The 14,027-nt window shown below is 42.6% G+C and overlaps 1 protein-coding gene across 1 annotated transcript in view; it reads left to right on the top strand.

The window, feature by feature from the left end:
* The first annotated feature begins 6 nt into the window (after positions 1-6).
* TDRD6 (tudor domain containing 6) overlaps positions 7-14,027 on the top strand; it is an 18,080-nt gene continuing 4,059 nt past the window's right edge. Inside the window, exons 1-5 of the mRNA XM_025209593.1 lie at positions 7-421; positions 474-5,675; positions 5,975-6,096; positions 7,309-7,398; positions 8,539-8,599. Of these exons, the coding sequence (XP_025065378.1) occupies positions 31-421; positions 474-5,675; positions 5,975-6,096; positions 7,309-7,398; positions 8,539-8,599 (5,866 nt within the window). The 5' untranslated portion in view covers positions 7-30. The remainder of the gene's footprint in view (positions 422-473; positions 5,676-5,974; positions 6,097-7,308; positions 7,399-8,538; positions 8,600-14,027) is intronic.

A 14,027-nucleotide genomic window follows, 5' to 3' on the forward strand; every position in this document is an offset into this window, starting at 1 on the left:
GGCGAGCTGGGCCGGCCGCTGGCCCAGGTGATGTGCGTGGACTATGGCAGGAAGGAGTTCGTGACAGGCGCCAACCTGCGCCGCCTGCCCCCCGAGTGCTTCCGCATGCCTGTGCTGACCTACCCGTGCGCGCTGCAGGGCGTCTCAGACGGTGGCTGCGGCTGGTCCCGCTTGCAGCTGAGCGAGCTGAAGGCGCTGCTGCTGGGCAAGGCGGTGAGCGCCCGCATCGATGCCTACAGTTCCTTCGAGCACCTCTACTATGTGAGCCTGTACGGCGACAACGGCATCAACCTCAACTGTCTTTACGGCGTGCAGGCACACTGCTTGTCTGCCAGCCTGCTGCAGGGCGGCTCAGAGCTGCCCGATGCTGCCGCCGAGGAGCCAGAGCAGCCACCTGGGGCGCCCCCGGCTACGGCAGCAGGGCCGAGGGCTCCCGCCCCCGCCGCCCCCCCGGCCCCCGGCTACGGCAGCAGTGCAGAGGGCTCCAGCCCATGCCGCCCGCCTGCCTGTCATACGACTGAAGGCGGGAGTGTTCTGCAAAGGGCAGGTGTCCTTTGCCCGGGACCCGGGCGAGTTCTGGCTGCGGCTCCAAGAGCACAAGCAGCCCCTCGGCCAGTTGATGCGGAGCATGAGCGACTTCTACTCCCGAGCCCAGAAGCTGGAGGCCGTGCTCCTGGAGCCACAGCTGGGCTCCCTTTGCTGCGCCAAGTGGAAGGAGAAAGCCTACTATCGTGCCCTTGTCACCAGGGTGTTGGGCAAAGGTGTGGAAGTGCATCTGGTGGACCGAGGCAACACCGAGACCTTGGACTGGTATGAGGTGAAAGAGCTGCTCCCTCAGTTCATGGAGCTGCCTGCTGTGGCTCTGAAGTGCTGCTTGGCAGATGCATCCCCTTTGGGGGAGAGTTGGAGCAAGGAGTGCGTGTCCTACTTCAAAAGGGCCGTGCGGAACAAGGAGCTGATGTTCCACGTGTTGGGTACACAGGGTGACAAGTATGTGGTTGAAATTCTTGACCAGTCCCAAACAGGAGAGAAAAATGTATGCAAGATCATGACCTGGGGAGGATATGCCAAATTCCAAGGGGCTGAGATTCCGCAGGTACATAAGAAGGTACCTGCTGAGCGTCTGGGGCAGGATCCCAAATGGGGTGCTGAGGAGGGGAAGCAAGCCAGTGCTACAGATAGGAGAATAGAAATAGAGCCCAAACCAAAAATAGATCACACAGTGCTCAACTCATCTGCAGCTTTGGTAAAAGACCAGCGCACTGTATCAGCTGATGATTTAAGTGACTCAGTTTCTGATAAGGAAAAAATGCCCCCAAATCTGCCCTGCTCTTTTGCTCAAAACTACTTAGAAATCAAACCAGGACTTCCTCCTTATGAAGATCAGCTGGAAGTAGGAAGCACAGTTGATGTGGTAGTGTCCTGTGTTGAAAGTCCTGGCTACTTTTGGTGTCAACTACGGAGAAATTCCCAAGAGCTTAAGAAACTAATGGCTACAATTCAGGACTATTGCAAGGGTTCGGCACAGCCACATTATTTGCCAAATCCTGTATGTTTAGCCAAGTATTCGGAGGATAAGAAGTGGTACAGAGCTTTGATTCTTAGTGGAATACTTCCCAAAGAAGAGGTAGAGGTGATATATGTAGATTATGGGAATAAGGATGTGGTTTCTCTTAAGAATTTGTGTTCAATCAATGCAGATTTCCTTAAACTGAAGGCTCAGGCTTTCAGATGTAGTCTTTACAACTTAATTCAGCCAACTGGTCCTGATCCTCTTGTTTGGGATGAAGAGGCAATTTCAGCTTTTCAGGAATTTGTTGATGCCTCCATGGAGTGTTTGCAACTGAACTGTACAATATTTGCTCTGGCTGCGGTGAACAACAAAGAGCTATTTAATATTGTGGATTTAATTACACCTTTTGAAAGTGTCTGCCATTTTCTGATAGAGAGAGGTTTAGCCAGACCAGTACAACCTCAAAGTCCTCTGGCATCCTCTGTTCAGCTTTATTCTTATTATTATTCTATGCATGACATAAAAATTGGCAGCGAGGAAGAGATTTATGTAACACATGTAGATGATCCATGGAAGTTCTACATCCAACTTCAAAGAAGTGCAGATGCTCTAGAGCAGCTCACAGATAACATTGATCAACTGAACAAAGTACTGCTCTGTTTAAAAATGTCTCAAGGCTCTGGAAACTTGTGTCTTGCAAGGTATACTGACAGTCACTGGTACAGAGGAATAGTTACAAAAACAAAGCCTAACAAGGAAGTATATTTTGTGGATTTTGGAAACACAGAGGTGGTAAAGAAAGAAGATATTCTTCCCATACCTAATGATGCTTATAATATCTTGCTTTTGCCAATGCAAGCCATAAAATGTTCATTGTCTGATATCTCTAATGTATCAGAAGAAGCTACTGAATGGTTTACAAAAGCTGTCTTAGATAAGCATTTAAAAGCAATAATTGTAGCAAAAGAATCTGATGGAAAACTGATGATTGAACTCTATGATGGTAATATTCAAATTAATGCAAAAATGAAACAGGATTTTAGCTTACCAAATAGTAGAGTGACTCACAGGCACCCAGAAAATGAAACTTTACACTCTAAAAATCAAGACGCTAAAGGAGAGAGAAATGAAAATGTGAAGTCATTTACAACATCCACAAGTAAGTTTACTGAGAGAGAGAATTGGAGATCTGAAATGCAGAGAGGAGAGAGCAGTTGTAAAACCAGTTTTATTTGTAAGGAAGCAAAACTGCTCCCATCTCCTAAAAAAGAATCATTATTTGATCCGTGGAAAGGATCTGTGGAAAGGTTTAACAATAACAAAGCCTCTGCCCTTGATAAAGTAGAAGAGTCCCCTCTTCCCATTAGGAAGGAAGATATGGGGTCTGTTGCTATTATATCTGGTACTGCTGGAAATAGAGATCAGGGAGAAAATAGTGTATATGTTCCTTTAAAAAATCTGTCTGATCTGCATCAAAAGAACTTAATGCCTGGACTTAAAACTTTAGTATATATTTCTCATGTCAATAACCTTTCAGATTTTTATATTCAGCTAGCAAGTGATGAATCTCAACTTAATAGCATCTCGGAGACATTAAACAACAGAACAAGAAGAGAGAATCTCTGTAAACAGCAGTTGAAAACAGGAGACTTAATTGGTGCTGCTTATTCAGAAGATGGTTTATGGTATAGGGCTGTAATTAAAGAGAAATCTTCTGAAGAGCTGATTAGTGTTCAGTATATAGATTATGGCAATACTTCAGTAGTTAACATCAGTGAAACTTGTAGAATCCCCGAAGACACTACATTAATTCCAGTGATGAGCATCCATTGCCTCCTTGGTGGACTTCAAGCTGTAAGTTGTCTAGATTGGACACAGAAAGCAGTGCTCTACTTCTCTGAAAGAACAAGCGATGTTCAGATAAACTGTGAATTTGTAGAGAAGGTCAAAGACAAATGGGAAATTCTTCTCAGTGATGACCAAGGCATGATAGCATTGGATTTGATTGAAAAATTTGCAGCAAGAGAAGGCTCTCAATTATCAGAAATGTGTGACGGAGATGAGAGTAGGTGTGATGTTCCTAACAACATGCCAGACCTGTCCTCTGATGAGCAAAACAAAATTTCTCATCTAAATGACACTGAAACATTCTCCTGGAAGATTCCTGAGGTAGGTCAGACTGTAGAAGCGTATGTCACTATGGTAAAGGGTCCAGGATTTTTTTGGTCTCAGATTGCTGGCACAGAAAGTATAAACTACCTGGAAGAAAAACTGAAGATTGCTGGAGAACTTTCCATAAATAGCACAGATGACTTTAGATCTAGTATTAAAAGTGGTGCCATTTGTATAGTGAAAAGTAGTGAAGATGAAAAATTTTACAGAGCAGAAATTAGAAGCATAAAAGGTACCAGCCTAATTGTCAGACATGTGGATTATGGAACTGAGGAGGTCGTTGATAGAGAGGTGGTCAGACAAGTTCCTGATGAACTGCTCGCAATACCTAATCAAGCATTTCCATGCTGTCTGTCTGGATTTGATTCTTCAGAGGGCTCCTGGATTAGTGAAATAACAGATAAGCTTCATGACATGATTGCAGAATCTTTACTAGGGATCACAATAATAGAAATAAAAAAGGATAATCCATCTGGAATTCCTTTGTGTAGTGTTAAAATACAGTGTAATGGAGTAAGCATTAATGAAGAACTGAGTTGTTTTTGGAAGCCAAACCTAGGAAACCGTGACAAGACTTCAGCAAACATTGAGAATACGTCTGAGGGAAAGAATGAGAGCACAGGGATAGGTGATAAAGACTTCTTTGTTCTTGAAGAGGCATCCTCTGCAGCTTGTACTGAAGTAGTTCAGAACGAAAATCAGAGTGCCATCCTTGATCCAGAACTATTCCATCCAACAGAGAGTGACTGTCTACATGCTGCAGAAACACCATTTCCACTGGAGGAAGTGGAAGTGGTTTTACCCACATCTAATGGAGAACATCAAGTGAAGCATCAAATCAGTTTCGAAACTTTTGGTACAGACAGCGCTTTACTTGAGAGTGAGAGCAATAGTAAAATATTTTTAGAACCAGAAATAGCTGATGTGCAGGTTCTTTTCAGTAGTGAGACAAAGGACTTAAAACATGAACTGTCTAAAATGGAAGTCTTGGATAATATATCCCAAACAGAGATGTTAGAATTGACAGTTGATGGACAGCCTTTGAGTGATACAAGTGAAGAGCTACTAAAATTACAGTCACAATATGTGCAACCTTCCTTGGGTGAGGAAATAAAGAATCTAATGGAACTGGACCATTTACAAACATCGTCTTCATATGATGAAATAAGAGACCTTCTACTGGAACTAAGCTGGCTTGAAATGCAGTCTTCTCTGGATGAGAGAACAAAGGAGATGTTGGAATTGGAATTTCTTGATGAGCAGCTTTTGGGTGATGAAACGGATTTGGTGACTCAGAAATCACTTGAAATTTCTCCTTCACTTGAAGAAAGAGAGAACTTGCTGGAGTTGAAGTCACTTGAAATGCAGCCTTCATTTGGTGATGATAGAGAGGAGACATTGGAACCGCCACCATCCAATGTACAATTTTCTTTGGTTGATGAAATAGAGAGATTGAAATTGGATTTGGATATGCTTCAAGTTCATCAAATGAGATCTTTAGCTGAGGAAGTACTGGAAATGAAGTCTCCCCAAATACCTTTATTATTGGATGAAGCTGGGAAAGAATTGGAAGTAGGGACACATCAAGCAGAGATTGTACTTCATGGCACAATAAAGGAGCCAGTGGAACTGGTGCCATCCGAAGTGCTGGCTTCTCTGGGTGACGAAGCAAAAGATGATGTGCTGGAGTTAGAAGAATCTGTATTACAACTTTCTGCAAATAGTATAGTTCAGCTTTCTGCTCTCAAAATGGACGTAAAGCAAGGAGCTGTTTACAGTGTGGAGTTACGTAATGTAGGGCTGCTTGACACTAAACATGAAGAATGTGCAGAACGGCTAAGTGTGCAAGAGACGAGTTCTGCAGAAGAACAGATGAAACAAGGTTGTCATAAAGCATTTAAAGAATATGGAGATCCATACGCAAGTGGGGAGCCTTTGGATGAAGAAACTGAAATAGAAAAGCAAGATGACTCTTCTGATCACGGTGCAGGTAAAGTACCTTCTAGTTGCATTTAAAGAAGTACAGAACTTGGCTGTACAGAACCATTAATATTTTTTGCTTTAATTTATTAAAAAAAAATTCTTACCTGAAAAATGTAGAAAGAACTTCTTGAGAGCTGTGAAATTAAACTTCATGCACAATGTGCAGGAAGTGCAATAGGTATCAATGCACAGGATTACATAGTGGGTGGTGGTGGTGTTTAAAATATGGCCATACTGGAATTCCTGAGTTCAGGGAATAAGAAGTTAAAAATTGGATAGGATAAACTTTGACCTCAAATTTTGTAGAACAACGTGCCTGTGGAGCCTGCAATCTAGAGGGGTTTGCTGTTGGTTCCAAATGTGTGGTGTGGACATCCCCAAAGTGGTGTGAGGCTCAGATTTTGGAGGTAACGGATGAAGGTACCAGGGTAAGTAAGGTGTCTCGGAATGCTTTGACTTGTACAAAAGGATTTTTATGTATGAAAATATTGATTTTTTTGCAGGCATCCAACAGTCTCTTGACTTGGCAAGATTCCATTAAGAAGAGTTAAAATAGTTTTGCTATTGCATATGCTACTTCCAGTTTTCTAGAAAGCATAGGTACAGTTTTCACTAACTTGCATTACTGAAACAAAGAGACAACTTGCTAACCTTCTTGATAAGTGGATGCCAGTGTATACACTTAAAATAACTTCCTTATCTAAAAAAAAAAAAAAAAAAAAAGTGTGTGTGTATCCACACACACAAAGCCCATAGTAATTTAAATAGGCAGTTTTATCAACATTAAAACTGTTCGAGGGAGGGTAAAAATGTAATGTGGCACCATATATACAGCCAAAAACCTGGAGGTACTCCACATTATAAATATATGTGGAGTACCTCCAGTGTTTTGGCTGGAGCCACATCAAATCCCTACCCGTCCTCTTCATCTCCCCCCACCCTAAGAACAGTTTTTTAATGTTGATAAAATTGCCTATTTAAATGATTATTGGCTTTGTTATTAAATTATCTCCTTGGCTTCCTAAGATATACAGTTGAATCCGTTATTACAAACATGGGCGACTGGTGCCTCCTAGCTCTGGGGGTCCCCCAGTGACTGATCGCCGACCCTGGAAGCGCTGTTGGCACTTCTCAGGGGGGACACTGGCTGGCACTCCCCAGCCAGTGAGGGCAATTTCAGGGGGGCACTGACAGGTTCCCCACTCTCCGGCCGGCGAGGGCCAATTTCAGGGGGGGCCCCCCCCCCCCCCCCAATTGCCTGTGATTACAAAGGTCAGGGTAATCCAGGTTAAGAGCCTTTTAAGTTTCTTGTTCCTGCAACAAATATTGAATCTCCATGTGTACTGCATTTAAGTTAACTTTCCTATTAGGTGCAAGAGACTCTGTATCTTCTAGAGTGAAAACATGTTCAATAGGAAAGTTAATTTAGGTAGTTTAGACAGGTTGCCTGAACCAGAAATAGAACGCTATCCTCTTTTTTTTTTTTTCTTCCCCCTTCCTTTTTACAGGGCACGTATAAACTGAATATTTATGTGATACTCTGCTTGTTGATATTGTTTTCATAGATGTGGCATTTAATATGTGAAATCTATGTAAATGAATAGTCCTGCCAAATTGAGGTTGATGTTTTGTCTGTACAGGTTTTGAATCTTTCAAATGGTAACGAGGAGATAGTAAATCCGGAGAACGTTTGGAATGGTATTCCTGAGCTTGCAAGGAGTTCATCTGAGGTACGCCATAACTGCATAACTGGTAAATGAGTACAGAAATAGAGTACTGATGCAGCACTGGGTAGTCAGGTTGTTTGAGTTGTAGCGTTTATTTTCTGATCATGAAGGATATCAGCATAGTGTAAACCTTAATCAACCTTTGATCAACACATCAAAGAGCTACTCAACACAGCTCACAAAGACGCTCTCATGGACCCAGAGGGATAGACTTCCATCTTCAGCTCCCTCTGTCCAAAATGAAGTTTATTTCCGACCTATGGGGACTTCTTACCATCTTGTACCATCTACACTTTTCCCAGAGCCTGACGAAGGGACTTTGATTCCCGAAAGCTTGCAGAAAAGGACAATTTTCTTGCCATTTTCCAGTTGGTCTAATAAAAGGTATCATTTTGGAACCAGGAGTTCTAGTTTTTTGTATGTATAAACCTTAATAAAGACTAAGTAACTGTTACAATTGAATCAAACTGCTTTGAACACTAACTTCTGAAACTTGCTTTATTCCATTTTAAAAATTAACAATTAAATCAATTTTATTCTACAATAATAAAGCCAATCTTTCTGGGGACCTTATATTGGTTTGGGAGAAATCCAGTAACAGTAAACTGATGACTTGGAGCAAGCACACCATTTGGCAAAAGGAACATCATTATATCAAAGTAAGAAAATTTCAGACTGGGGAGTACTGAGGAATGCTCCTGGTGCTTCAGTTCCACAGGATAGTGGCAGCAACTTAGTTTAATCCATTTCAGTATTTCTGTAGAACATTTTCTAATTAGTAAATAATAAAAAGGAAAAGAGGGGTTGAATTCCCTGTTGGTTTGCTTTGAAAGCACTGATACTTCACCAAGTGTATGTCTAGGAATAGAGTAGTGAAGTCAGACTTTTAATTACAGAAGATAATGAATGGGGTATACTTCAGGTTTCTTCATCTTCTAAACAAGAGCCTTGGTTTGAAGAAATGAAATAGGCAACAGGCATTTTAGTGGTTGAGATTGGGAGGGTGGGAAGGAATAATCCAAAAGCAGAGTATTGAATAGAACGCCCAAGTGTTCTAATGCAACTAGTCAGTCTAATTTGAAATGGACTATATATTTGAGTGAGCAACTGTACCATTGTTCAATTGGTCTTATTCTTGTTTAGGAACCAACTGATGCAGCTGATAACTTGCATCCCTTGTCACTAGAGGTCTCAGTGTTTCAAGGTAAGATTTTTTTAACTACTTCTAATGGCTTCATTTTATGATGAAGCATTTAGCTGAGTGTTTTTAAATATATGCATCTTAACATTTTGAAGTGAAGTAGTGTGTATTCTAGTTAGTTAAAATAACTATTTGGAAAATTCAGTTGAGCTAACATGCTGCTGTTGAGAGAGGTTTTGTTTTCATTTTGTTCTTTTGGTTTCTTCACTATTATGTCATAAGCTATGAAAATGAATGCCTCCCCACACGTCCTTACATGGAAGGGCGGATGCTTAATGAAGAAGGTTGGTTGGTTGTTTTGTTTATGTCCAGGTATGTTAAGAACCATAACCTTCCTGCTTGGGATACTAATTGTAGTAGCATGTAGGGTAGCTTGTCTCCTGCTTTCCTCTTGGGTTGCTGCATTTCTCCCTGGGTTTATCAAGCTGATGCCCTGAAATGCTAGGTTTGAGTGATCATCATCATATTATGCAAAGACTTTGTGGCTATAAATTAGGAAACATTGCATAGTATACTGTGTTGCATCTAAAACATAGTATGCTATCAAACAAATGAAGAATGTATAGCACTGAATAAGGGAAAAAAGCAGCAGAATTTAATTTGTATGCATCACCTCACCCTTGTTGGTTCCTGTTGCAGATACTCAGATGTAGCTTCATAGATTTCATAGACATCGGGGCTGGAAGGGACCTCAGAAGATCATCGAGTCCAGCCCCCTGCCCAAAGGGCAGGAAGTCAGCTGGGGTCATAGGATCCCAGCAAGATAAGCATCCAGTTTCATCTTGAAGGTGTTCAATGAAGGCGCTTGAACCACCTCCGGTGGCAGGCTGTTCCAGACCTTGGGGGCTCGGACAGTAAAGAAGTTCTTCCTTATGTCCAGCCTGAAACGATCTTGAAGTAGTTTGTGACCATTCGACCTCGTCATCCCTTGGGGCGCTCTGGTGAACAAACGTTCCCCCAGATGCTGGTGGTCGCCCCTGATAAACTTGTAGGTGGCCATCAGATCACCCCTGAGCCTGCGCCTTTTCAGGCTAAAGAGCCCCAGGGCTCTCAGCCTGTCATCGTAGGGTCTGCTTCCCTGACCTCTGATCATGCGCGTGGCTCTTCTCTGGACTCTCTCAAGCTTCTCCACATCCTTTTTGAATTTTGGAGCCCAAAACTGGACACAGTACTCCAGCTGTGGCCTCACTAAGGCCGAGTACAGGGGGAGAATGATGTCCCGGGATTTGCTTGAGAAGCATCTATGGATGCAAGCCAGCGTTTTGGTCGCTTTACTAGCTGCCGCATCGCATTGCAGGCTCATGTTCATCTTGTGGTCAAAGATGACCCCCAAGTCTCTTTCTTCCATAGTGCTAGCCAACATAGCACTGCCGAGCCTATAAGGATGCTGCGGGTTTTTTTCCCAAGGTGGAGAACCTTGCATTTATCGGCGTTGAACACCATCAGATTCTCGTCCGCCCACTTGCTGAGCCTGTCCAGGTCAGCCTGGATAACCTGCCTGTCTTCTGGTGTGGATGCTTTGCCCCAAAGTTTGGTGTCATCGGCGAACTTGGCCAGTCCGCTTCTGACTCCAGTGTCCACATCATTAATGAAGATGTTGAACAGTATGGGTCCAAGGACAGAGCCTTGGGGGACCCCACTGGTCACAGGACACCACGATGAGTGACTTCCATCGATTACTACCCTCTGGGTCCAACCTAATGACTTTACCTTTAGGGTTTAGATACTGTAAAATAAATAAGTCTTGGGACCACACATAGAATACTAAAGAGAAAACAAATCTATGCTCATTAATTAAGCACAATCCATCTCATGCACTGAGGTACTGTACAAAATAAAATAGCATGTGATCATATAATTAAAGAATGTATATGCACAAAGGGGCCGAATTAGATTTATAACCCAACACAAGACAGACATAGCACACAGAATACTAATTAAAGCATTAGGAACATGTTATTGTCCTGATTTGGCAAAGCACTTAAGTAAGTGGCTAAGTACCACCAATGTCAAACAAGTTAAGAATATGCTTAAAATTAAGCACATGTTTAAGTACTTTGCTTGAACTAGGACCTTACTGTGTCTCTAGGCATTTCTATATCTGAACTGTAATGCTCTGTGTTGTTCTAGTACTCCACTGCATTCTAAATTAATGCAGTTCTAATGAACATAAAAGAAAAAGTGTGCATTTGTTTGCATAGGCATTATCTGCATGACAAAGCAATGAATTAACTCTGAAACACTATTGCAAATCTAGGGGAAATTACCTTTCAGTTTGTATATGGCACAACCTTCCATTCCAATAATTAGGAATAATTCAAGGCCAGCCTTTCACATCTTGAGAATTCCAATTACAGTGGATATTTAATATAACAATACATCTGCCAGAAGATTAAAAATAATAACAATCTTTATTATCAATGACCTCTGACTTCCATCTTATTCCAGAAGAGTGGTGTCACCTCAGATAAAGTAACTCAAACACTCTACTGAATGGGAGGAAAGCAATCCTCTGTGCTGCCTAAATTTACTGGGTTTCATTTCCAGCAGTACAAGTCTTGGTATGGTATGTACTGTACACCTGTTTTTTCCCCAGTAGTGCACAGATAATTAATATTAAAAAGGAGCAGGCTTGTGCATCTCCAAAAGTACCACTGCAAGGCTCCTGCAGTCATACTAGAGATGTCTCTCTCACACATTACTGTTCATTTGCTGCACATCTGTTCCAACTGAACTTTATTCTCCCAAGCAGGCCTTAGAAAGGTGCTCTTCTCCCACTCCCTCCCCACCCTGTCTGTGTGTGCCAGGATGAGAAGGCAACCTTCTGAAAAGAAATAACATGCTTCCTCAGTGAATCCCCTTGTTTGTACTATGTTGTTCTGTGGATGGTCTGAATTTTATTATGGACCAAAAGGGGATATGCTGTCCTTTAAGCTATGGAATTTCAATCAGGACAAGATGATCCAAAGATCTAAAGGAAGCCACAGAGGAAGGTCTAAATGATCAGAAAAAAATCCTATGAATAATTTTCTGTGAGTATGTGAATACAGTATATCTATTTTAACATAAATTACCTTGAATTAGAGCTACCTTATGGTGTAAAGTACTGCCTGATATGAGGAAGGCCACATCTTCACTACAAACTTTTACTGGTTTAGCTATGTTTGTTAGCAGCATGCAGAGGTGAGACGTCAGGCTGATGCAGGGACGTGTAGCTTTCCTTAACATAGAGAGCTACCCCCCCGCCCCTTTTCTCTGCACGATCCCTCCTGTACAGGGTATAGCCATCTATCCCCGTGGTCCAGTCATGGGTGGAGTCCCACCAGGTCTCCGTTATCCCTATGACATCGTAATTGTTTGCACTGAGCATGAGGATGAGCTCCTCCTGCTTATTCCCAAGCTCCTGGCATTAGTGTACAGGCAGGCAAGTGCCCCCTGGGGGGATCCTTCCTTGCCCACAGATTTTACCAGGGCTGGGGCAGGGGTGGGCTCCCTGAAGCGCCGTGATCTGCTGGCTTTGCAAGGATTGCTCAGCGGGCCATCAGCTTGAATGCAGGTTACTGTAGTACTTTTAATGGAATGATGATAAGCATTATCTGTTTTACTGTGTGCTCAACCTTTCAGTGGAGGGTGGAACCTTGATTTTTTTTTTTTTCTTTCTTTTTTTTTTATGTTGGCATATTCCAGTTGGTCTTTTATTAATAATTGTTTTAATATTTCAGTCTTGAAAAACAAATGTACATCTTAAGTATCCATCGGATACTGCACACTTGGAACAGATGCAAATAGTAGAGCTGAGGAGTGAACTATATTTTTGGCTTAAATTAGTTAATTTGAAATGACTGTTAGATCTCATTAAATCCAAAAGTCAGATTTTGTAGTCTTACAAAGTAGTCTTTGTAAATCCTTCCTTGTAGTGGTGGTAGTTGCAAAAGTGGTACTGTGGTACCACTGGTTACTACTGTGGTACCACTGGTTACTACTGTGGTAGTAAGCGCTAAAAACAAAATTGACTTTTTCATGAGTTTTTCATGACTTCAGTGTCGGATGTTAAATGCCAAAATTAAACGTATAAAATGTTGAAAAATAGGATTTCAAGAGTTCTTTTAATATTCTAGCTAATACTGTAACCAAAGAATGGCAAATATTTTTAAAATTTTTAAAAGCTATATATATTTATCAAAACTAAACTGTATTGGTATAAAAGTAGAGGAAAGGAAGTAGCTTGTTCCATACTTGTTTGAAAGATCGCATTAATGGCTGATATTAGAGGTGAAATTAATAATGCTGGTTAGAAAAGTTCCAATTACAAGCCACTGAAATCATTCTCATAATGTTGGCAGACTAATAGTTTGGGCAGAAATGTTCCACTTTGTGTGACTATCTCAGGCTGAAACTCCTGAGAACTTGTGCCAGAATAGTTAAGAACGCTTCTTAGGCTGCGTCCAGACAAGTGTGGCCATGCTGCACATTCAGTTGTTTTCCGCACTGCAAGGGAACAGAGCAGAAAGGCTTTTTTTGACCCCTGGATATGGGTCAAAAAGACCCGCCCCGGGGGCAGGGGGGAGCGGAGTGGAGGCAGCTTGCACTGCCCACAGCCAAGCCTGGCTGGCCGGAGCCACACTTCATTGCCAGCCAGGCTGCGTGTGGCAGGAATAATGCAGCTGCAGCCTGGGGAGGCCCTCAGGACTCCAGGTAAGGCTGCTGGGGCCAGCCCAGTGCTGGTTCCAACCTTCCCTACCCAACCTGGGGTAACTTGTTGTGTGCCAGACCAGGTGTGGCACAGGCCTTCCCTGGGGACACTAGTGGCGGCACAAGGTGTACTGCTGCTAGTTTTCCCTCGGGGAACTAAATGTCCTTGCGTATCTGGATGTGGCCTTAGTGTGCTGGAGCAGCTGCATCAGATTTGTTAGAGGACTGTCTTTGTCAGAGGTATGTGTAGCTTTGTTTCCCCTCCTGCCCTCAACAAAATCCACCCAAGTTTTTGAGTTCATCTTGGTTAACACATGAGAATTCACACATTTTGGAGTACTGCGTGCAATTCTGGGCACCACACTTCAAGAAGCATGCGGATAACCTGGAGAGGGTCCAGAGAAGGGCCACTCATATGGTTAAGGGCCTGAAGACCAAGCCCTATGAGGAGCAAGGGACCCTAGCATCTATGAATCTATGAATTTTCAGAGACTTCCTAGTTACTCTGGATAGACCATCTGAATAGAAGACAAAGCGGCTGCCTTGCTTGAATGCAGAGAGAACAAAGCCCAGATTAGGATCAGATGGTAGTTAGGGGTGGGGGCGAGATGGCTTGGATTAGAGGATGGAAAGGCAGGGCTAGGAGTCAGTTAGATGGGGGCATAACACTGAGATCTGCTCTGCCAAGACTGGGGGTAGATCATGAGAGCAAAGGATGAGGATTGGATTAGATGCAGGG

The sequence above is a fragment of the Alligator sinensis genome, unplaced genomic scaffold, assembly GCF_000455745.1.
Source record: "Alligator sinensis unplaced genomic scaffold, ASM45574v1 scaffold1156_1, whole genome shotgun sequence".
Classification (NCBI taxonomy): domain Eukaryota; kingdom Metazoa; phylum Chordata; order Crocodylia; family Alligatoridae; genus Alligator; species Alligator sinensis.